This window comes from Lagopus muta, chromosome 14 (assembly GCF_023343835.1).
Source record: "Lagopus muta isolate bLagMut1 chromosome 14, bLagMut1 primary, whole genome shotgun sequence".
In the NCBI taxonomy this organism is placed as follows: domain Eukaryota; kingdom Metazoa; phylum Chordata; class Aves; order Galliformes; family Phasianidae; genus Lagopus; species Lagopus muta.
In genome coordinates, this window is record NC_064446.1 from 1,459,598 (window position 1) to 1,483,745 (window position 24,148).

At 53.1% G+C, this 24,148-nt stretch overlaps 1 protein-coding gene across 10 annotated transcripts in view; it reads left to right on the top strand.

Moving 5' to 3' along the window:
* Nucleotides 1–24,148, top strand: part of LOC125700302 (protocadherin gamma-C5-like) — a 193,004-nt gene that overhangs the window by 24,877 nt on the left and 143,979 nt on the right. Inside the window, exons 1-2 of one of the 10 annotated variants that reach the window (XM_048960796.1) lie at nt 1,298–1,734; nt 10,695–11,768. The exons of 3 other annotated variants lie outside the window; for them this stretch is intronic. In XM_048960796.1, the coding sequence (XP_048816753.1) occupies nt 1,387–1,734; nt 10,695–11,768 (1,422 nt within the window). In that variant the 5' untranslated portion in view covers nt 1,298–1,386. Of the gene's footprint in view, nt 1–1,289; nt 1,735–10,042; nt 11,769–21,954; nt 23,392–24,148 lie in introns of those variants that run through there. 6 more of the 10 variants (XM_048960780.1, XM_048960786.1, XM_048960785.1 and 3 more) reach the window with 6 other exon arrangements.

Sequence of the window (24,148 nt, forward strand, 5' to 3'; positions counted from 1 at the left end):
AGTCTAAATACTTCTACAACTCAGAAGTTGAAATTAAGAATAAGGATCCTCCTCTCTATGATGTAGACATGACAGACCCAAGATGATCACATTTCCATCTCGTTGATCAAGATGGTCCTGGAAAAAGAAATGATTGTTTTGTCCTCTCAACTGAAAGGAAGTGAAGATGCAGCTTGAACTGTCAGTGTCTTGCATGTGCTCTGGAAGATGACTTCTCCAGGCAGAGTTGTGTCAAAGCAACTATACCCTACAGCAGCGTCCCCCAGTTTCTTTCATGACATCTGGAAGCAGAAATGCCACGAAGAGCCAAGCTTCCTTCCTTGCCTTGCAGGAAAAATGGTTTTGGAGAACACAACCGTGGTCCTCTACCCATTCTTCGTGGAGGAAGAAAATCACCAAGCCTTGAATGTTCCCATCACGTCTGATCTAGCTGTGGCACGCTGGCTACTCGGGAACATGTTGCAAACTGATGTGGAGAGCTTGTGGCCAATTGCAACTTTTACCGGGAGGGCTCAAGGGAGCTGCTGGCGCCTGCACCATGATAGGGAGGAATGGTTGGGTTGAGAACTACACTTCCTTTTGTATTCTGGTATGTGCAGAGCACATGAAATACCTTTCCTATGTGAGATGAAGGTGGGATGGACTTCTGAAGGCAGATGACATGGCAGCAACAGGAATCACAAACGTGTGCAGTACTCAGAAAATTAAAGACTTTTGGAGAAGTGATGAACATTCCATTCGAGAGCAAGTGCAAGAATAATCTCTGGCCAACCCCATGGAATTAGTGCTTCTGCAGAAACGGGTAAAGAGTCAGTGTAAGGAGCTGGAATAAATCACAACATTTCTCCTTGCTCTGAGTAAGAAATCTCGGACTGAAGAGGGACTTTCTGCTGCCTGTATGTAATGAGCAGCTTGAATAAAGTACTCTTTCGTCACAATCATGATAAGTGTTTGGGAAAAGAAATGCCGGGAATATTAACGAAATGCTGAGGAAGCGCTGCGTGCCGGGCTGTGCGGTGGCGGCGGTTCCGGCGGCAGAGGCAGCGGCGTTGCTCGGTGGAGCCGTGCGTGCAGTGCCGGGCGTGGGCTGCGGGCGCCGCTGTTCACCGCGGAGGAGAGGAAGGAGCGGAGCGCTGCAGGCAGCCCCGCCCGCTGCGGCCCGGCTCGCTCGCTCGCTCGCTGGCTGTGTCGGCGTCCGGGCGGCTGCGAGCGGCCGAGCGGTGCGGAGCGGTGCTGCAGCGAGGCGGAGGGGCGGCGGGAGCGGTCGGCAGCGGACGCCGAGCCGGAGCCGGAGCAGAAGGCGGGAGAGAATTGGCAGAAGAAGCAGTCGGAGTGGGAGCGGCGCGTGAGCGGCGGTGGTTCGTTGTCGGCGGGTCCGTGCGGGAGATGTGCGCGGCGAGAGAAGGGCGGTGGTGCCGGAGTCAGCGGGCGCTGCTGTGGTGCGTGTTGGTGGCGGCGTGGGAGGCGGCGTGGGGGCAGCTGCGCTACTCGGTGCCCGAGGAGCTGCCGAAGGGCTCGTTCGTGGGCGACGTGGCCGAGGACCTGGCGCTGGAGCTGGCGGCGCTCGGCGGGCGCGGCGCCCGCGTGGTGTCCCAAGGCAGGACGCAGTATTTCGCTGTGCATGCGAGCAGCGGCCACTTGGTGACGGCCGAGAGGATCGACAGGGAGCAGCTGTGCCGTTTGCAGGAGAAATGCGTGCTGCGCTGTGAGCTGATCGTGGAGGGCGAGATGAAGGTTTACGCAATCGAAGTGGAAATCACGGACATTAACGACAATACCCCCACCTTCCGAGAGGGAGATATTGAACTGAGAATGAACGAGATGACGGTACTCGGATCAACTTTTGTCCTCAGTAAAGCTCAAGATCTCGACGTGGGTGTGAATTCTCTGCAAAGCTACGCGCTGAGCGGCGACGAGCACTTCTCGCTGTCGGTGCAGGCGGGAGGCGACGGCGAGAAGCGTCCCGAGCTGGTGCTGGCCAAGGCGCTGGACCGGGAGGAGGCGGCGTTTCACGAGCTGCTGCTGAGGGCGAGCGACGGCGGCGATCCGTCGCGGACGGGCACGGCGCGCATCCGCGTGGCTGTGCTGGACGCCAACGACAACGCGCCCGCGTTCAGCCAGGCGGTGTACACGGTGCGAGTGCCCGAGGACGTGCCAGTGGGCTCCACGCTGCTCAGCGTCACCGCCACCGACCCCGACGACGGAACCAACGGTGAAGTAGTGTACTCGCTTAAGGTACCTACAGAAGTGATATCCGAAATCTTCTATCTGGAGCCCGATACAGGAGCAATCAGGTTGGTGAGGAACCTGGACTACGAGGAAGAAGACAGTCACTCATTCGAGGTACAGGCACATGATGGCGGTGGACTTTTCGGCATTGCAAAAGTCTCAGTCTCGGTGACGGACGTGAACGACAACGCGCCCGAGATTTGGGTGCGTTCGGCGCTGAGCGAGATCTCGGAGGACGCGGCGCCGGGGACGGTGGTGGCGCTGGTGCACGTGCAGGACCGCGACTCGGGCGCGAACGGGGAGGTGCGGTGCAGCCTGGGCGAGAGCGTGCCGTTCCGTCTGGAGCGGGCGCTGGACGACTACTACAGCGTGGTGACGGCGCGGGAGCTGGACCGCGAGCGGGCGTCGGAGTACAACGTGACGGTGCGGGCGTCGGACGGCGGGTCGCCGTCGCTGCGGAGCGACGCGGTGCTGGCGCTGCGGGTGCTGGACGTGAACGACAACGCGCCGGTGTTCGCGGAGGCGCGCTACAGCGCGCGTGTGTCGGAGAACAACGCGGAGGGCGCGCTGGTGCTGACGGTGCGCGCGTGGGACGCGGACTGGGGTCAGAACGCGCGCGTGCGCTACGGGCTGCGGGAGGGGCGTCTGCGGGGCGCGCCGCTGTCGTCGTACGTGTCGGTGCAGGCGGAGACGGGCGCGCTGTACGCGCTGCGCTCGTTCGACTACGAGGAGGTGCGCGAGGTGGAGCTGTGGGTGCGGGCGGAGGACGGCGGCTCGCCGCCGCTGAGCAGCAACGTGTCGGTGCGGCTGCTGATCGCAGACGAGAACGACAACGCGCCGCAGGTGCTGTACCCGCCGGCGGCGGCAGCGCCGGGTGCGGGCGCGGGTTTGGGCGCGTGGAGCTGGGCGGGCGTGGAGCTGGCGCCGCGTTGGGCGGAGCCCGGCGCGCTGGTGGCCAAGGTGGTGGCGGTGGACGCGGACGCGGGGCAGAACGCGTGGCTGTCGTACGAGCTGGCCAAGGCGACGGAGCCGGGGCTGTTCCGCGTGGGGCTGCACAGCGGCGAGGTGCGCACGGCGCGCTCGCCGCTGGCCCGCGACGCGTCCCGGCACAGCCTGGTGGTGGTGGTGAAGGACCGGGGCCGGCCGGCGCTGTCGGCCACGGCCACGCTGACGGTGGTGCTGGCCGAGAGCGTGGCCGAGCTGCTGTCGGAGCTGGGCAGCGCGGCGGCGCCGGCCGAGCCCGCGCTGGGCCTGACGCGCTGGCTGGTGCTGGCCGTGGCGGCCGTGTCGTGCCTCTTGGTCGCCTCGCTGCTGCTGCTGCTGGCGCTGCGCCTGCGGCGCCGGCGGCTTTCGCGGCCGCCCGCGGCGCCTTCGGCCGGCGGCGCGTGGCGCGGCGTGCCGGCCTCGCACTTCGTGGGCATCGACGGCGTCCGCGCTTTCCTGCGCTCCTACTCGCACGACGTGTCGCTCACGGCCGACTCGCGCAAGAGCCAGCCGCGCTGCGCGGGCGGCAGCTGCTGCGACACGCTCCCGGCCCGGCCGCCTTCGGACGAGGCCGCGCCGCCGCGCGGGGAAGACGCTGCCGCGCAGCGCGCCGCCGAGCCCGACGCCCTCACGGTGAGTGCTGCCACCGCGCCGCCTGCCCACTGTCTCCCTCCCCACTTGCCTGTCCCTTTGCATTTGACGTTTCACCATATCACGTTTTCCCTCCCTGCTCCAGGCTTCCTTTTCCGACGGGGCTGTTGGCAGTACAAAGTCTTCTCTTTCTATTACTAAATTAAACGCACCTTTTCTTCTGACGTCCCCTGATTTCGTGGAGTTTTGATCCTGACATCCTGAATAGGCATAGCTAGTGTTTTGTTCACTGCCTGTGGAGTTCCTTTTTGTTATTTTGCATTCTGTATCTATGTGCATTTCCCTTTGGTAGTGGTGTGTTTGATCAGTGTGCTTGATGAATCGAATGACCAAATCATCCTTTGGCGTTAGCTGTTTGCCTGTAATCATAATCATTGGCGATCTCTACAGCCTACTAGTTTTGGGGGTGCTGTGTGTGAATGGCTTGTGAGGAAAGCAGGGGATGTGTTTTGTTGTTTGTCAGCCTTCTGTCAGCGTCCTGATGACCTCATAGGAATCGAGGTGGGTGTATCTGTGTTAACACTTGCTGTGGCATCTGCCATGTTGCGGTTTTGTCACTTTAATGTTTAGTTTCATAATGCTTGGTCAGCTGCAAGAGTGATGTCTGTACAGCGTCAGTGCTGTTTATCACTTTGGTAGATTCAACATTATTGTCTTTTTTGTTTTTGAATGCTAAAGGGGAATCACAGTATAGCTGATAGCCATTTCAAGCCTAGAATATCAATTATAAATACCCAATGGTGGAGATGTTTCTATACATGTGTTGAATGATTAAAGATGTCTGTAGAAATAATTTAATATTTTTAGATTTCTGTAAAGCAGAGCTGAATGAAGTGTTGTTCATGATCAAGTTAGTGCCCAGTGCTGTTGTAGTTGATGATGCAAGTGAAGTCTGTGAATGTTGAGAGAAGAAGGTGAGAGGCTGGTGCTGAACCTAAGAAGTAGTGAGTGTGGTGTTGAGAAGGGTAAGGGTTTGACTTCAGAGCTGGTGCAAAGCTCTGTGCTGTTTACACTACAGTCCTCATTTCCCCGTCATTACAGGAAGCAATAGTTGCCTGCAAATGAATTGTTCACCAAAGTTGTTTGTGGAACAGCTCTTTAGAGCTAGAATGGCATCTAATGGCAGTGTGAATCCTCATTTATCTGTCTCTGGTATCCTGTATCCCTATTATGTACATTTCCTTCACCGTGGCTTTCATGTCTTGAGGCCTGTACTTCCTGGATGGATGTGGTTCATGTTTTCCATTTCTGGCCAATGTTGTTACACTGGGAAATGAGAGTGTTGTAGAACAGGAAATTCTTCCTTCCTTTGACAAGGTGTCAATCAGCTGTAGGCCAGATTTTCTGTATGCGGTAAAAGGAAGAAGGAGATTAACGAGCATGTCTTATATTTTCTCTGAAGTCTTCACTTGTAAAATAGGCCCTTAGAGAGAGACTCCAACTTCTGGTTTCTTTATTTCTGTGTGCTTCCATCCATGAGTTTGCTTTGACTGCCACCTTACACTTTGCGTTGTTGGCAGGGCTGGATGACTTCCCAATAGCTCGTGTGCTGGGTGTCTCAGGTGCGTTGGTCTTGAAACCAAAGGTTAATGACCTTATATGTGATTTCTGCTTGACGTTTAAACTCCTTCTAAGTTCTCTGCATGATGATAAGTTGTTGGAAAAAATGTTCCTGTGTCAAGCCCTGTCGCGGTCTTTTTGCATGTTGTAGGGAAATGGGCTGGGCTACTGGTCCTTTGAAGCTGTTGGGTATCAACAAATACTGAAGAGAATCACAGGCATATGAATGGGGAATGGCTTGGGGATGCTACTTATGAAGAAATTGTGGAGGAAAGAGGGTAGTTTGAATGCTGACTTGATAGGAACGGAGCAGCCATTGCTGGAAGGCAGTTGGAATGGTGAGAGCCACTTTGTGGGTCCATCACTTCAGCTTCATGTGGAATGACATTTGCCATGCCTGCATAGCAAGATCTGAAGATTGGTAAGTAATTGCTTCACTTATCAGTTTTGCCTTGTTTGTTGTCAAAGCTTAAACCAGTAGACAGTGTGGGAGAGAGCCGTCATTGCTGTGGACGACCTGACTTGAATGCTTCCAGCTGTCAGGAAGAGAACTTGGATATGCTTTTGTGTTCTTGACCTGTATCTGAATGAGGTGCTGCTGCGAGGAGCTGAGCGACTGCTTCATGTTGGATGTATCCGTGGTTCAAGAAAGGTAGTGAATGCAGAGGTAGGATGGTGAGTGGCTGGATTTGAAAGTGAACAGCAGGTGGGTCAGCAAAGATGCTGTGTTTGATTCCATAGTTGGTGTCAAGAGCTGTAATGTGGATGCACCATTTGGTCGTAGTTTCATTACCTTGCATGGTGATGGTAATCCTCTGATGACAGAATTTCTCTCTCTGTGTAGAATGATAGCACATATCTCTAGTTTCTTGTAAATCCTGTGTGAAACCTCTCGTGTATCTGGATGTGACATCGTGACGCAGAGTTTCTTCATAGCTGTAAAGCTGTTTGTAGGCCTTCTTCCCAGGATGGCTGTGTTCCATGTTTCCCATTTTCTGGACTAAGCATTTGTATTTGGAAATGATAAGGCTGTATTGCAGCAACTCCTAACCTTGCCTGAGCAAATCTGAATGAACACATGAAGACAGAATGTTTTGTGTGACAAAACTGCGACTGAATTTGGGTTGTTAGAGGTGGGGTCGTCTGGTGACATTGATGTTGGACTTGCTGATCTTGAAGGTCTTTGGCACCTGAGCAATTTGATGGTTCAGTGATTGTGTGGTTTCGTGAAATAATTTGGAAAAGTTCCTTTGTTACCTCCTGTTCATCATTTGAAGTTTGATATTCATAGGAGATGAGTGGGAGAGTTGGAATCTTTCTGGGAAGTGCTGAGTGTTTCCTAACATGAAATCCTCTACTGTGTGGTTCAGTGGAAGAGTTTAGGGCCTGATCTGCAGCTTAAAAACTGATTGGATTCCAGCTGTTGTGGGATTGAATTTGAGTGTGCACAGGGTTGGTAAGCATTCCTTCTCGAAGAGTTTCTCAGCCACATTTCTCTTAGAGTGCTTCCATGTGCTGTTTGGTTGAGGACAGCATTTCCTGGCCTTATGTTCACGTCCGTGTGTGGAATGTGAAAAAGCAGCAGAAATGGTGTTGTATTTTTCTTTTTTCATTTACTCATAGCACTGTGCTGTGTGTTCATGAGCCTTTGTCACGTCAGCCCCTATTTGGGTGTTTCAGGAGAGTCAGCGCTGGTGTGGAATGGCAAAGCTGCACTTGAAAATCTCTGCTTTCTTTTTTCTTCATTTCTCTGCTCTGGACATAAACCTTAGCAGACTGGAAGGTGCATTAGTATTGAGGGAATGAGGGAATCATTTGCAGGCTTTGATTGTGTGAAGCTGTGAAGGCTAAAGCTTGTGTATATTTGTCATTCAAAACAATGTCAGTGAATGAAGTGTTCTTTCTGTTGTCTGATAGCTATTAGGAGCATGGATATTGTCCCTGGTGCTGATAAAAGCCAGAATGCAGTGTGTGAGATGTTGGCTGAGAGCTTTGAAAATTGTTGGGTTAAGGAAGCTCTGACTGGACTGTTGAAGGCTGGATTTTCCTTCTTCTTGTCTGGATTTTCTTTCACATCTGATGCCAATGCCAACACCATTTCTGCTATCGTCCCGTTTTCTTTGTCCTCAAAGGCGATGTTGGTTCCCCCAGTATCAAGTAAAGGGCAAAATCCACGTATGTAGAGCAGGCCTGAGAAGTGGAAGAGGTAGAATGGGAGTGGAGGCACTGAGTTCTGTAATGCTGCAGACAAAGAAGGGAGGAAGAGTGTTGTGGGGGAAGGTGTTCCTTGGAAACACTGATGTGGGGCCATAGCAGCTGTGATGTATTGCTGTCCTATTACACCTGCGTGTGCACCTGGATGTGTGTCACTTCACTGCAAGTGCCGTGGTGTTTTCTTGCAATATACGTGTAGGCACCTGGTTAGAAAGTAAGTGAAATGAAAGCAACGCCAGAGTTTCCAACTGTTCCAATCTCCAAGTGTGCAAACATACAAGAGAGATCTGGTGACTGCAGACGTCCCAGGTAAGAATGGGAGAAATTATTTCTGTGTCACTTTTGTGTGGATGCTCACTTGCACATATCTTAGTTGTCCAAAGGCTGGAGATGATTGTTCTTACAACCCAGACGTAGGGATCACAGTCAGTAGAAGAGCATCAAGCCTTCCCTTGAATCAGGAGGATTGATGGTTCAGCAGTGTATTTTCCTGTACCAAGTTTTGACTGCTAATATTGTGTCCAGGTTAGTGCCTATTTCACTGAGCCCCTTATTTTGAACATCGTGGTGATCAGGAATGGCAATCTTGTTTGTACGAGGCTTCAACCAATCCCACAGGCTGTAAAATCATGACATATGAAAATGCAAGTTCAATTTTCATTGACTTCCAAGAGCTCATTTTAAGGCAAGGTTGTGTCAATGCAACTGCACACTACAATAGTATGCCTCGCAACGATCAGCTGTTCCTTTATGATTAGAATCCGAATTATTTGAGATGACTGAGCTACTGGTTTGGAGGAAGGAGTCTGTGAGAAGGTGGCCATGCTGCTCTACCCACTGTTGCAATCAGAAGGTAGCAAAAAGTCATCCAGCACTGCATGTATCCACAGCCTGTCAGTGCCATGTGGCATGCTGGTTGTATGTGGAAGCAGTACAGACTTGTCTGCAATGCTTGTGGCCACCTCTTGTGGGTTGTTCTGGTTTATTGGAGGACTGGAGGCCCAGAGCCTGCCATCTCCGAGGGCTCAGGGGAACTCCTGGCTCCTGGTCTATGCCAACAGGGGGTTGAACAACTTGAATTGGGAACTCGTCTTCATGATGCACTGGAGAATGTGCATGGAAGGTTCCCTTAGCAGAGTGTTAAGGATACAGGAGAGCAGGTAATTGTAGGCTGTTGACATTGAAGGAAGAGGAGAATTCACCAGTGAATGCAGGACTAAGTTAATGTTGCAGTGCTGGAAAGAACAATAAAAATGAATGGCAGAATGAGTGCAAGGAAAATTAATGGAGTTCGTGGTGCAGAGGCTCCTTCTGCAAATGTGAGTCTAAATACTTCTACAACTCAGAAGTTGGAATTAAGAATAAGGATCCTCCTCTCTATGAGGTAGACATGACAGACCCAAGATGATCACATTTCCATCTCGTTGATCAAGATGGTCCTGGAAAAAGAAATGATTGTTTTGTCCTCTCAACTGAAAGGAAGTGAAGATGCAGCTTGAACTGTCAGTGTCTTGCATGTGCTCTGGAAGATGACTTCTCCAGGCAGAGTTGTGTCAAAGCAACTGTACCCTACAGCAGCGTCCCCCAGTTTCTTTCATGACATCTGGAAGCAGTAATGCCACAAAGAGCCAAGCTTCCTTCCTTGCCTTGCAGGAAAAATGGTTTTGGAGAACACAACCGTGGTCCTCTACCCATTCTTCGTGGAGGAAGAAAATCACCAAGCCTTGAATGTTCCCATCACGTCTGATCTAGCTGTGGCACGCTGGCTACTCGGGAACATGTTGCAAACTGATGTGGAGAGCTTGTGGCCAATTGCAACTTTTACCGGGAGGGCTCAAGGGAGCTGCTGGCGCCTGCACCATGATAGGGAGGAATGGTTGGGTTGAGAACTACACTTCCTTTTGTATTCTGGTATGTGCAGAGCACATGAAATACCTTTCCTATGTGAGATGAAGGTGGGATGGACTTCTGAAGGCAGATGACATGGCAGCAACAGGAATCACAAACGTGTGCAGTACTCAGAAAATTAAAGACTTTTGGAGAAGTGATGAACGTTCCATTCGAGAGAAACTGCAAGAATAATCTCTGGCCAACCCCATGGAATTAGTGCTTCTGCAGAAACGGGTAAAGAGTCAGTGTAAGGAGCTGGAATAAATCACAACATTTCTCCTTGCTCTGAGTAAGAAATCTCGGACTGAAGAGGGACTTTCTATCGCCTGTATGTAATGAGCACCCAGAATAAAGTACTCTTTCCTCACAATCATGTTAAGTGTTTGGGAAAAGAAATGCCGGGAATATTAACGAAATGCTGAGGAAGCGCTGCGTGCCGGGCTGTGCGGTGGCGGCGGTTCCGGCGGCAGAGGCAGCGGCGTTGCTCGGTGGAGCCGTGCGTGCAGTGCCGGGCGTGGGCTGCGGGCGCCGCTGTTCACCGCGGAGGAGAGGAAGGAGCGGAGCGCTGCAGGCAGCCCCGCCCGCTGCGGCCCGGCTCGCTCGCTCGCTCGCTGGCTGTGTCGGCGTCCGGGCGGCTGCGAGCGGCCGAGCGGTGCGGAGCGGTGCTGCAGCGAGGCGGAGGGGCGGCGGGAGCGGTCGGCAGCGGACGCCGAGCCGGAGCCGGAGCAGAAGGCGGGAGAGAATTGAAAGAAGAAGAAGTCGGAGTGGGAGCGGCGCGTGAGCGGCGGTGGTTCGTTGTCGGCGGGTCCGTGCGGGAGATGTGCGCGGCGAGAGAAGGGCGGTGGTGCCGGAGTCAGCGGGCGCTGCTGTGGTGCGTGTTGTTGGCGGCGTGGGAGGCGGCGTGGGGGCAGCTGCGCTACTCGGTGCCCGAGGAGCTGCCCAAGGGCTCGTTCGTGGGCGACGTGGCCGAGGACCTGGCGCTGGAGCTGGCGGCGCTCGGCGGGCGCGGCGCCCGCGTGGTGTCCCAAGGCAGGACGCAGTATTTCGCTGTGCATGCGAGCAGCGGCCACTTGGTGACGGCCGAGAGGATCGACAGGGAGCAGCTGTGCGAGAGCGAACCCCGATGCGTGCTGCGCTGTGAGCTGATCGTGGAGGGCGAGATGAAGGTTTATGCGATCGAAGTGGAAATCACGGACATTAACGACTACGCGCCCACATTCGAGGAATCAGAAAAAGAACTGAGAATTAGTGAAACGTCAGCTATTGGATCGCGTTTTCTACTGGCGGAGGCTCACGACCCGGACGTGGGTGTGAATTCCCTGCAGAGCTACGCGCTGAGTGGCGACGAGCACTTCTCGCTGTCGGTGCAGGCGGGGGCCGACGGCGAGAAGCGTCCCGAGCTGGTGCTGGCGAAGGCACTGGACCGGGAGGAGGCGGCGTTTCACGAGCTGCTGCTGAGGGCGAGCGACGGCGGCGATCCGTCGCGGACGGGCACGGCGCGCATCCGCGTGTCTGTGCTGGACGCCAACGACAACGCGCCCGCGTTCAGCCAGGCGGTGTACACGGTGCGAGTGCCCGAGGACGTGCCCGTGGGCTCCACGCTGCTCAGCGTCACCGCCACCGACCCCGACGACGGAGTCTATGGTGACGTGAAGTATTCGCTGAGAAAACAGACAAACGTAGCAAGGAAATTCTTCCACCTGGAACCGGACACTGGAGCGATCAGGCTGGTGAGAAACCTGGACTACGAGGAAGGAGATTCATACGAACTCGAAGTGCAGGCACGAGACGGAGGAGAGCTGTTCGACACGGCGAAGGTGTCGATCTCGGTGACGGACGTGAACGACAACGCGCCCGAGATTTGGGTGCGTTCGGCGCTGAGCGAGATCTCGGAGGACGCGGCGCCGGGGACGGTGGTGGCGCTGGTGCACGTGCAGGACCGCGACTCGGGCGCGAACGGGGAGGTGCGGTGCAGCCTGGGCGAGAGCGTGCCGTTCCGTCTGGAGCGGGCGCTGGACGACTACTACAGCGTGGTGACGGCGCGGGAGCTGGACCGCGAGCGGGCGTCGGAGTACAACGTGACGGTGCGGGCGGCGGACGGCGGGTCGCCGTCGCTGCGGAGCGGCGCGGTGCTGGCGCTGCGGGTGCTGGACGTGAACGACAACGCGCCGGTGTTCGCGGAGGCGCGCTACAGCGCGCGTGTGTCGGAGAACAACGCGGAGGGCGCGCTGGTGCTGACGGTGCGCGCGTGGGACGCGGACTGGGGTCAGAACGCGCGCGTGCGCTACGGGCTGCGGGAGGGGCGTCTGCGGGGCGCGCCGCTGTCGTCGTACGTGTCGGTGCAGGCGGAGACGGGCGCGCTGTACGCGCTGCGCTCGTTCGACTACGAGGAGGTGCGCGAGGTGGAGCTGTGGGTGCGGGCGGAGGACGGCGGCTCGCCGCCGCTGAGCAGCAACGTGTCGGTGCGGCTGCTGATCGCGGACGAGAACGACAACGCGCCGCAGGTGCTGTACCCGCCGGCGGCGGCAGCGCCGGGTGCGGGTGCGGGTCCGGGCGCGAGCGCGTGGAGCTGGGCGGGCGTGGAGCTGGCGCCGCGTTGGGCGGAGCCCGGCGCGCTGGTGGCCAAGGTGGTGGCGGTGGACGCGGACGCGGGGCAGAACGCGTGGCTGTCGTACGAGCTGGCCAAGGCGACGGAGCCGGGGTTGTTCCGCGTGGGGCTGCACAGCGGCGAGGTGCGCACGGCGCGCTCGCCGCTGGCCCGCGACGCGTCCCGGCACAGCCTGGTGGTGGTGGTGAAGGACCGGGGCCGGCCGGCGCTGTCGGCCACGGCCACGCTGACGGTGGTGCTGGCCGAGGGCGTGGCCGAGCTGCTGTCGGAGCTGGGCAGCGCGGCGGCGCCGGCCGAGCCCGCGCTGGGCCTGACGCGCTGGCTGGTGCTGGCCGTGGCGGCCGTGTCGTGCCTCTTGGTCGCCTCGCTGCTGCTGCTGCTGGCGCTGCGCCTGCGGCGCCGGCGGCTTTCGCGGCCGCCCGCGGCGCCTTCGGCCGGCGGCGCGTGGCGCGGCGTGCCGGCCTCGCACTTCGTGGGCATCGACGGCGTCCGCGCCTTCCTGCGCTCCTACTCGCACGACGTGTCGCTCACGGCCGACTCGCGCAAGAGCCAGCCGCGCTGCGCGGGCGGCAGCTGCTGCGACACGCTCCCGGCCCGGCCGCCTTCGGACGAGGCCGCGCCGCCGCGCGGGGAAGACGCTGCCGCGCAGCGCGCCGCCGAGCCCGACGCCCTCACGGTGAGTGCTGCCACCGCGCCGCCTGCCCACTGTCTCCCTCCCCGCTTGCCTGTCCCTTTGCATTTGACGTTTCACCATATCACGTTTTCCCTCCCTGCTGCAGGCTTACTTTTCCCACGTGGCTGTTGGCAGTGCAAAGTTAACAGTAGATATGGGTGTATCTTTGCTAACATCCTTCTATGGCACCTGTTCTCTTAGTTTTATCACTTAAATGTCCAGTTCCATTGTGTTTGGATGGATCCAAGAGCAATGTCTCTACAGTGACGGTGCTGTTCACCACTGTTTTGAAATCAACATTTTTGCCTTGTTTCCTTCGAATGCTGAAGGCAGATCTCAGTGAAGTTGTTAAACCTTTCAAGACTGGAATATCATTGATAAATGTCCAGTGGTGGAGATGTTTCAGTACGTCTTTAATGTTCACAGCTGTCAATAGGAAAAACGAATATTGTAGTTTTCTGCAGAATATCCTTGAATGGAGTTTTGTTCATGATCAACTTAGTACCAAATGCTGTCATAGTTGGTCACGCCACTTTCAATTGAAGTCTTTGAATGTAGAGAGAAGGTGAGAGGCTGGTGTTGAACTCAATAAGTAGATGGTTAGCATGGTTTTGAGAAGGGTATGTTTTCATTTCAGAGCTGGTGCAAAGCTCTGTGCTGTTTACAGGACAGTCTTCATTTCCAGGTGAAGCAAGTTGCCTGCAAATGAAGATTGCACAAAAGATTTGCGGAACAAGTCTTTAGAACTGGAATGTCATCTAATGGTAGTGTGAATCCTCCTTTACCCATCTCTGGTATCCTGTATCCCTATTAAGTACATTTCCTTCACTGTGATTTTCATGTCTACAGGCCTGTACTTCCAGGATGGTTGTGGTTCATGTTTTCCATTTGTGGACAATGCTGTTACACTGGGATATGAGAGTGTTGTATTACAGGAAATCCTTCCTTCCTTTGACAAGGTCTCAATCAGCTGTAGACAACCTTTTCTCTGTGATGAAACAGGAAGCATAAGATTGGAGAGGATGTAGTATAGATTCTGGGAAGAATCAACTTCCAAATTAGGCCCATAAGGAGAGACTTCAACTTCTGGTTTCTTTATTTCTGTGTGCTTCCAACCATAAATTGGCTTTGACTTCCACCTTACTCTGCATTGCTGGCAGGTTTGAATAACTTCCCAATAGCACATGTGCTGGGTGTGTGTCGTGTGAGATGGTCTTGAAACAGGAGGTTAATGACCCTATATCTAATTTCTGCTTTACATTCGAACTCTTCTCATCTTGTCTGCATGTTGATATGTTGAGGGAAGGAATGTCCCTGTATCCACTCCATTCCCGCTCCCCTGTCCCTCTGGATTTGACATTCCCCAATATTACGTTTCCCTTCCCTGCTCCAGGCTTCCTTTTTTTGTGTGTGTGGCTGTTGGCTGTTCACGTCTCTTTCCTCTCCTCTATCCTCATTCGCTCTGTTGTTTGGTGTTAACGACCCTCTTTTGTAGATCGTTGTCGCTCTCTCAGACAGCGGTAGTGGCTGTGCCGTACCCCGAGGCGTCTTGAGATACTCTTTTCGCGACGTGTGAAGCGTTTGCACTTTCACTACCTCCTTTCAATTCGTGCCATTTCCCCCCCTCTCAGCTACACCCGAGGTGTAACGACATTTCTCAGATGTACACACAATAACTGTATGCTTAATAAATTCCTTATCTTAAATAACTCGTTAGTTGAAGCTCTTTCCCCGGTTATTGCTTTTGTCTATCTCAATGTCGGTTTATCAGCGTGTGAGTATTGACAAGTCAAACGCTGTAGATTTGACATCGTTCCTTTCTTTTTGAGGTAACAATTTCTACTATATGCAGTGGTAATGAAAGAAATTCCATATCTGTAGGGCCGAAATAGGTGAGAGAGATCAGTTAATTTTTTTTTTAAATTGTCATGGACTGATACTGTGGCTCCCCTATCAATGGTATCGTATAACGAGTGAAATATGTCTTACTATTGCACGACTTGGTCTTAATGAGGCCCGCTGTAATGAAGCTGCTTTCCTTTCTTTCTGTTTTCCCTTATTTCTGTTGATGCATCGTGATGCGTTGAGCACATGATTGAAAACGCTTATGTGCAGTCGTTTTCATGCACCTGTTGGAGAAACCGGCTGGGCAACTGGTTCTTCATTGTCGTCTGGTAGATGTTGGGATAATTCACAGTTAGAGCAGATGTGAGTGCTTGTGAATGGCTCCAGGGTGCTGTGTGTGAAGGGCTCGCAGACAGCACTTGGGATGTAGTTTGCAATTTCCTGTCTGTGACATATCTAAGATAGACCTGAGCGTGCATGACACATGCACAAACACTTGCAATGGCAGCTGCAACTGGATTGTGGGATCCAGACTTAAGGTTTTTGCTGTTTATCCATCCTACAGAAAGGAAACTGACATCTGGTGGTTGACATGTTGGAGCGCGGTTTCGTTGTTACGTTGCATCTTCTGTTTGTCCTTGTCCAAATTACTCTGCTTCTCCTTTCCTCCCTTACAGCTCATTCCTTACCCTTCTCTTCACCTACCCGTAGCAGTAAATGATTTGACTCACTCTTTGGATGGAAATAAGGGAGAATAGAATTGTCATTTCACAGATTTGGTTATTTGAAAACGGTTTTGCATTTCTTACATTTGGTCATTGAATTGTCAGCTTATTGGAATGTGAAATTTAAGTAGTGGGATGCTGTACTTATGGCACTGATACTGTGCATGTTGATAGAAGCCACATTTCGTTTCCCATTTTTGAGGTAACAGTAGAATTTCGTTAGCAGCATTTCCGTTGGAGTTCTCATCTTTCTGTTCTTATGTCTGAATTATTGGCTTGCTGAAAGAATATTTGTGTAGGATCAGGGCAGATATGAAGTAGTTCAGCTTGCTTTTCTTGTGCCTGTATAGATAGTAGGTGTTCTTGTTCTTTCTGTTTCTACCTTGTTTGGGATTTTTAATTAGTGTATTTGTTTGCTGCTTTTCGATTTTTCCTTACTCTTGTCAACAAGTGCCTATTTGTGTGACTTGAAACTGACCATAGAGTGGGAAAGTCATGGGATGGTTTGTGTTGGAAGAGACCACTAAGATCATCTAGTTCCAATTCCCCTGCCACAGGTAGGGATGCCTCACTCTAGACCAGGATGCTCACAGTCCCATCCAGCCTGGCCTTGAATGTCTGCAGGGGGGAAACATCCACAACCTTTCATGGCTACCTGTTCCAGTGTCTCAGTGCCCTCACAATAAAGAATATCTAATATCTCACAATAAAGAATCCCAATATCTGTCTAGTCTCAACATACTGCCTTACGTTTAAAGCCATTTGCCCTTGTGCTTTCTCTATACGTCCTTTTGCAAGTCCCTCCCCAGCTTCCCTTTCAGGTACTGGAAGGTTGCTATGAGGTTCCTGCAAGGCCTTCTCTTCTCCAGGCCGAAGAGCCCCAGACCTCTCAGCCTGTCCTCACAGGGAAGATGTTCTAGCCCTCTGATTATCTCTGCGGCCCTCCTCTGGGCCTGCTTCAATACCTCTGTGTCCTTCTTGTGTTGTGGAATGCAGAACTGGATGCAGTACTCAGTAGGGTGGAGTAGGGGGGCAGAATCACCTCCTTCAACCTCAATCGGACACACTTTTCATGATGTTGTTGACCTTCTGGGCTGCAAGTGCACATTGCAGGTTGATGTTGCATCTTTCATTAAATGTCACCCCCAGATCCTCCTCTGGGCTGTTCTCAGGCCTTTGTCCATCCAACATTTCTCTGTGCTTGGGTTTGCCCCAACCCAGGCAAAGCACCTTGCCCTTGGCCTTGTTGAACTGCATGAGGTTGGCATGGGCCCACTCTCAAGCTTTTTCAGGTGCCTCTGGATAGCATCCCTTCCCTCTGGCACATCAACTGCACCACTCAGCTTGGTGTCATCTGTAGAACAGCTGAGGTTTCACGCAATCTTGCTGTCCATGTCACCTACAAAGATGGGAAATAACACCAGTCCCAGCCTGAGTCCCCGAGGAATGCTGCTCATCAACGGTCTCCACATGGACCAGTGTGACCACCCAGCCAATTGCTTATCCAGTGAGTGAGTGATTTCTTCACTTCATTATGTTTTGGTTGTTGATAGTTGTTTTCAAGGACAAATGCTGGGAGTTTCATATGGCTGATAGCCCTCAAAGTGGAGAAGAATTTTACAGTTGTAGGACTTGGAGGTGTACTGTCCATATGTAGCTGGAATGTCTTTAGATGTCAGTACATTTATATTGGTGTAGTTTTGGCAGAGCAGTGGTTCAGTTTCCTATGGGGTGCCAAGGCCAGTGCCATTTACCTTACCATCGTGGTATCTCTGTCCCTGTAAGCAAAGAGAGTAAAGTTGTAGGCAGAGTTCCTTTGTATAGAATAATTCCTCAATATTAGAATTTTTTATCATTCTTGTTGGTAACCTCATTTGTCCTTCCCCATCTCCTGGTGGTGTTATGGTGTTTCTTCATAGGCATGATTAGGCAGTCATGACTTTATTTTCTTGAAGGGTGTTTTCCCCATTTCTGGACAATGGTTTTGCACTTGGGAACTGCAGGACCCAGACTTCAAGTTTTTGTTAATTCTTCCTACAGAAAGATTGACATCTGGTGGTTGATATGATGGAGAGTGATTTTGGGTGTTGTACTGGAGAAAATCCTTCCTTCCTTTGACAATGTCTCATTCACCCAAAAGTAGAAAATTGTGTTTGAGGAAAAAGGAAGCAGAAGGTGAAAGTGTGTGATGTACCATTTCTCAACAGCTTTAACATGAAAAAAAACAAAAACAAAACAAAACAAAACAAAAAACTCCTGAAAAGGGGGTTAAACCTTTGGTCCCATTGTTTCTGCACACTTCCAATAATGAGTCTGCTTTGACAGACACCGGAAACTTTCTGCTCTTTCCATGTTCAGACCTCTTCCTGACTGGGCTTATGCTTGATGAGATTGTCTTACAATGGAACATGAATTATCCCATGTATAAATCCTGCTTCCCATTTAAGATCTTCTCAGCCTTTCTGCTCAACGATCTGTTGAGGGATGTCCATTCTGCAGATGGGACATTGTGGAAAATGTGTGTGGGTAACTGGTGCTTTGATGCTGTTTGTTATCCACAAATATTAAAGGAATGGTAAAAAGTGTATTTGAGAATGACTGGGGGATGGTGTAGATGTAGAGCTGGTGCAGGAAGGAGAAATGTTTGAATGCCAAACTTTCAAGTGTAGAGAGGTCTTTTCTAGCCCACAAATGCAGTGACAGCATCCCTTTTATGGGTTCATCACATGGATTTCATGTTGAATAATACTTGATGCGATGGAAGAGTGATGTCTGATGAGGGATAGTGATGTTCTTCCCTTCTGTACTTTCCACTACTTGGGCTTGTCTGCTACCAAGATTGAACCGGGCCTCAGAGGAGGAGGACTTGAATATACTTGAAGTGTCCTTGAAGTTTCCTTGAAGTGTCACTGAATGAAATGCTCTGACCAGTGGCTGACATATGGGTAAAATTTGAATGATGTCCATGGAGCGTATAAAGAGTGCTGAGTGACTGGATTTGAATGTGGGAAGAAGGTTGGTCAGCAGTGACATTGTGTGGACAGTGGATTGATTTCACAGTTGGTGTGAAGGCCTTCAGCATCTTTGCAAATTTTTATCTCATTTTCATTGTTTTGAATGGCAGTGGTAGTCTTCTGATGATCAAAGATTTTCAAATAACTGTGTATGGTGATGATGAATACATGTAACATAGTATATTTATTGTGTGAAACTGTTAATCCATCCATATTGAACTATAACATGGCATAGAGTATCTTCTTAGCTTTAAAATCCCCCTTTTCAAGGGATTCGTTCCCAGTGTTTTTGTAGTTTGTGTTTCCCATTTCTGAATAGGGATTTTGCACTTGGAAATGGCATGGTTGTATTGCAAGATCTCCTTCCTCCTTTGGCAAGGTCTCAGCTGTCTGAGTTCAGAAGTTTCCATATAAGGCAACTGAAACAGAATCCATCAAAATTTCCTGAAATAGTTAGGAAAGATTCTTATGTTGACACTTCTACATTTAAAGTTTTGTTTTCTTTCAAGGTGAGCAGGAGGCATAGCAAGATACTTTGTGAACCTGATGACTTTTTCTAAAGGTGTCATGCACAGGTTGAACAGAGGATGAGATGGAAGCACTACTTGCAGGTTAGGTCCTCAGTGAATTCACTGTGCTCTGTGGAAAAATGCTGCTGCTTGTAGAGAAGACTGTGTCACCGTACTGATGTGTTTCTCTTGGCTATTTCCTTTCTGCTTGAGGGACTGTATCTACACCTAGACTTTTGTCTGTGTAGAAAGGGTTTGTTGTTATTGTTGTTTGCTTATTTATATTGGATTTATTTTATTTTGCATCTGTTGTTCACGTAAGCCACTAGCTGGGTATTTCAAGAGAGTTACAGATGGTGTGGGAGTCTGGGGATGTGTTGGCACTTCTGTGTTCTGCCCCGTTTTTATGTCTGTGCTGTAAATGTAAACCTTAAAAGACTGTAAGATTGTAGATCTGTGGGATGGAGGGAGAGGTTTCAATGCAGACCTAGGACGTTCACAGCTGTCCATGCTAAGGCTCTGATGTATTCCTCCATCAGTTAAATGTCAGTGAACGCAACGCGTTGCCGCTGCGAGAGGGAACCGCAGGAGTGCGGACGCTGTCCGTGGTGCTGACAGTGTGCGGGCTTGTGGAGCGCGGGGAAGAAAACCCGGTTTATAGCAGAGAAAGTTGGTATGTTAACGCCCCTTAGTTTGGGCAGCGGTATGCTTTTATTGGTGGTGTCAAAGCTGCTCCATTTCTCTTATGATTTTCCTGTCCTTAGAGGCAGTGATGCTTTCCTGAGTTTCAAATTGTATGGTAAAAGCTGGAGACACAGATGAGGTCTGAGAGGTGAAAGAGTGCATCAGGAAGGACTTACATTTATGAAGACAAAGGGGAAGAGGAGCAGAAGAATGCTGTGGTGCAGATGTTCCCTGTAAATGCAAAACTAGAACTGTAACAGATCCGAGTGAGTGACCTTATCATACAGCTGCATGTGGAACTGCATGCATGGCTACCATCAGTCTCTGTTGCCTTCATACCAGATTCCATCGTGGTTTCTTCTGGTGTGTGAGTTGGTGGCTTGTTAGAACTGTAGGTGAACTGAAAGCAAGATTGGGAGCTTCAACTATTCTGGACACCAGTCTGCTGCTACAGTGAGGAAAAACAATCAGTCAAGATTGCCTGGAGGTCAAGGAATGACAGAAATGATTTCTGCTTCACGTTGGCATAGATGCTAATTTCCTTGCTTGGTTCAGTTATCCATTGGGCACGAAGTGGACGTGCCATACAATCTCAGTTTCTTTTTTAGAAAGAGTTGGACCTATGACATAGTTTCCACTGAAATAAGCCAAGCCTGCAGTGTAATTGTTACCTATGAAATACCTTAACAATGATATGATGGGAACTGCTCACTGGTGACAGTCTAGAATGGTGTGCCCCATGGCACACGTTGGCAGTCATTCAGGACTGTCCAGAGGAAAGGCAGAAATGATTTCTGCTTCAGTTTGGCATAGATGCTTATTTCCTTGCTTGGTTCAGGCACACAGTGGATGTGACATACAATCTGAGTTTCTTCTTCTGAAGGAATTTGGACACATGACATATTTTTCCAGTGATACTGGAAAAGCCTTCAGTGTATATGTTGCCTGTCAGAAACCTTAACCACCTGATGCTTGTATGGTGGGAGCTGCTCAGTGAAGACAGTCCAGAATGGTGTGCTCCATGGCAGGGGTTTGAGGTAGGATGTAGGGAGTTACTGGCTAATCAAGGCATCCTGACAAGCGGAGATGTGATTTTGGAACTTGGATCCCTGCAGGATGTGAGTGGGAAGTTCCATTTGCCAAGTGGGATATGAAAACAATACTGTGAAGTCACAACGGAATGTAGCATTTCATCAGGAGTGCTCATGTGAAAGGTAGGGAAACCCTCACTCAAGAAGAGCTGTGATAAACGTGGTATAGATTGTGCTTCTACAGTGCATAGTTACAGCTGAAACTAAAATGGATTATACTTCACAAAGGACGGTTTCCAATTTATTTTCTCATGAGTTGGAAATAGCAAATATTCTAGAGGTAATTCTCTGGTAATGACTGCTCTGAGCAAATGGAAGCATGAACTCTAATTATCCAAGAAGAGGAGGATACAAGGGAATGAAATGCTGACTAATACCATCGGCTTCCGTGCTCTGTGGAAAGATTGTAGTGTGGGTGCACAGCCAGCTCAGAGGATTGAAAGGTGCTCCTTTTTAATTGGAGCATCTCGGTAAAGGGGGATTGTTCGGTTGGGGATTTGTCTTCCTGTGGTAGTAGGAGAAGTAGACGAGGGTGAGATGGATCCAATGAACCCCCATCATAGAGAAAAACAACACAAATGAAAAGACCAAGTCAAAAGCACATGCAGAATATTAACCATGGTTGGAGGATGCAGAAGAAAACGTACTGCAGGAAGGACTGAATGACTAATCACTGCAATGGTAGTGGAGAAGGTATGCAATAACTTATGCAGTAATGAGATAAGACTAATGAGAACGACATGGAGATTCAAAGGAAGAGGACCACATCCTAAACAGCAGAAAGAAAGATGTACAGAGGAGCCCTGCTGTCTCTCAAATCATGAGCAACATGAAGAACAGAAAAGACTACATAGTCACCTGCAAGAAGGGAATGACTGCAGGCATCGAAATGCCGGCCATATTAACGAACTGAGAGCGCGGCAGTTGTGCGGTGGCGGCGGTTCCCGCAGCAGAGGCAGCGGCGTTGCTCGGTGGAGCCGTGCGTGCAGTGCCGGGCGTCGACTGCGGGCGCCGCTGTTCACCGCGGAGGAGAGGAAGGAGCGGAGCGCTGCAGGCAGCCCCGCCCGCTGCGGCCCGGCTCGCTCGCTCGCTCGCTGGCTGTGTCGGCGTCCGGGCGGCTGCGAGCGGCCGAGCGGTGCGGAGCGGTGCTGCAGCGAGGCGGAGGGGCGGCGGGAGCGGTCGGCAGCAGACGAGGAGCCGGAGGCGGAGAAGAAGGAAAGAGAGAAGAGGAATCAGAAGTCGGAGCGGCGCAGAAGCAGCGATCGTGAGGTGTCGGCGGTACCGTGCGGGAGATGTGCGCGGCGAGAGAAGGGCGGTGGTGCCGGAGTCAGCGGGCGCTGCTGTGGTGCGTGTTGGTGGCGGCGTGGGAGGCGGCGTGGGGGCAGCTGCGCTACTCGGTGCCCGAGGAGCTGCCGAAGGGCTCGTTCGTGGGCGACGTGGCCGAGGACCTGGCGCTGGAGCTGGCGGCGCTCGGCGGGCGCGGCGCCCGCGTGGTGTCCCAAGGCAGGACGCAGTATTTCGCTCTGCATGCGAGCAGCGGCCACTTGGTGACGGCCGAGAGGATCGACAGGGAGCAGCTGTGCGAGAGCGAACCCCAATGCGTGCTACGCTGTGAGCTGATCGTGGAGGGCGAGATGAAGGTTTATGCAATCGAAGTGGAAATCACGGATATTAATGACAATACGCCCAGCTTCGAGGAACTCCAAGTACATGAAGAAATGATCGAGACGACAGCTATAGGATCCCGTTTTACTCTGCCCGAGGCTCACGACCCGGACGTGGGTGCGAATTCCCTGCAGAGCTACGCGCTGATCGGCGACGAGCACTTCTCGCTGTCGGTGCAGGCGGGAGGCGACGGGGAGAAGCGTCCCGAGCTGGTGCTGGCCAAGGCGCTGGACCGGGAGGAGGCGGCGTTTCACGAGCTGCTGCTGAGGGCGAGTGACGGCGGCGATCCGTCGCGGACGGGCACGGCGCGCATCCGCGTGGCTGTGCTGGACGCCAACGACAACGCGCCCGCGTTCAGCCAGGCGGTGTACACGGTGCGAGTGCCCGAGGACGTGCCCGTGGGCTCCACGCTGCTCAGCGTCACCGTCACCGACCCCGACGATGGAAGCAACGGCGAAATAAAGTACACACTGAGAAAAACAACGAAAAAATCATCGAAGGTATTCCAGCTGGAGCAAGACACGGGAGTGATAAGCCTGGTGAGGAACCTGGACTTCGAAGATGACGAACTGTATGAATTCGAGGTACAGGCACGGGATGGCGGTGGGCTTTCTGACAAGGCAAGAGTGTCGATCTCGGTGACGGACGTGAACGACAACGCGCCCGAGATTTGGGTGCGTTCGGCGCTGAGCGAGATCTCGGAGGACGCGGCGCCGGGGACGGTGGTGGCGCTGGTGCACGTGCAGGACCGCGACTCGGGCGCGAACGGGGAGGTGCGGTGCAGCCTGGGCGAGAGCGTGCCGTTCCGTCTGGAGCGGGCGCTGGACGACTACTACAGCGTGGTGACGGCGCGGGAGCTGGACCGCGAGCGGGCGTCGGAGTACAACGTGACGGTGCGGGCGGCGGACGGCGGGTCGCCGTCGCTGCGGAGCGGCGCGGTGCTGGCGCTGCGGGTGCTGGACGTGAACGACAACGCGCCGGTGTTCGCGGAGGCGCGCTACAGCGCGCGTGTGTCGGAGAACAACGCGGAGGGCGCGCTGGTGCTGACGGTGCGCGCGTGGGACGCGGACTGGGGTCAGAACGCGCGCGTGCGCTACGGGCTGCGGGAGGGGCGTCTGCGGGGCGCGCCGCTGTCGTCGTACGTGTCGGTGCAGGCGGAGACGGGCGCGCTGTACGCGCTGCGCTCGTTCGACTACGAGGAGGTGCGCGAGGTGGAGCTGTGGGTGCGGGCGGAGGACGGCGGCTCGCCGCCGCTGAGCAGCAACGTGTCGGTGCGGCTGCTGATCGCGGACGAGAACGACAACGCGCCGCAGGTGCTGTACCCGCCGGCGGCGGCAGTGCCGGGTGCGGGTGCGGGTGCGGGTTTGGGCGCGTGGAGCTGGGCGGGCGTGGAGCTGGCGCCGCGTTGGGCGGAGCCCGGCGCGCTGGTGGCCAAGGTGGTGGCGGTGGACGCGGACGCGGGGCAGAACGCGTGGCTGTCGTACGAGCTGGCCAAGGCGACGGAGCCGGGGCTGTTCCGCGTGGGGCTGCACAGCGGCGAGGTGCGCACGGCGCGCTCGCCGCTGGCCCGCGACGCGTCCCGGCACAGCCTGGTGGTGGTGGTGAAGGACCGGGGCCGGCCGGCGCTGTCGGCCACGGCCACGCTGACGGTGGTGCTGGCCGAGAGCGTGGCCGAGCTGCTGTCGGAGCTGGGCAGCGCGGCGGCGCCGGCCGAGCCCGCGCTGGGCCTGACGCGCTGGCTGGTGCTGGCCGTGGCGGCCGTGTCGTGCCTCTTGGTCGCCTCGCTGCTGCTGCTGCTGGCGCTGC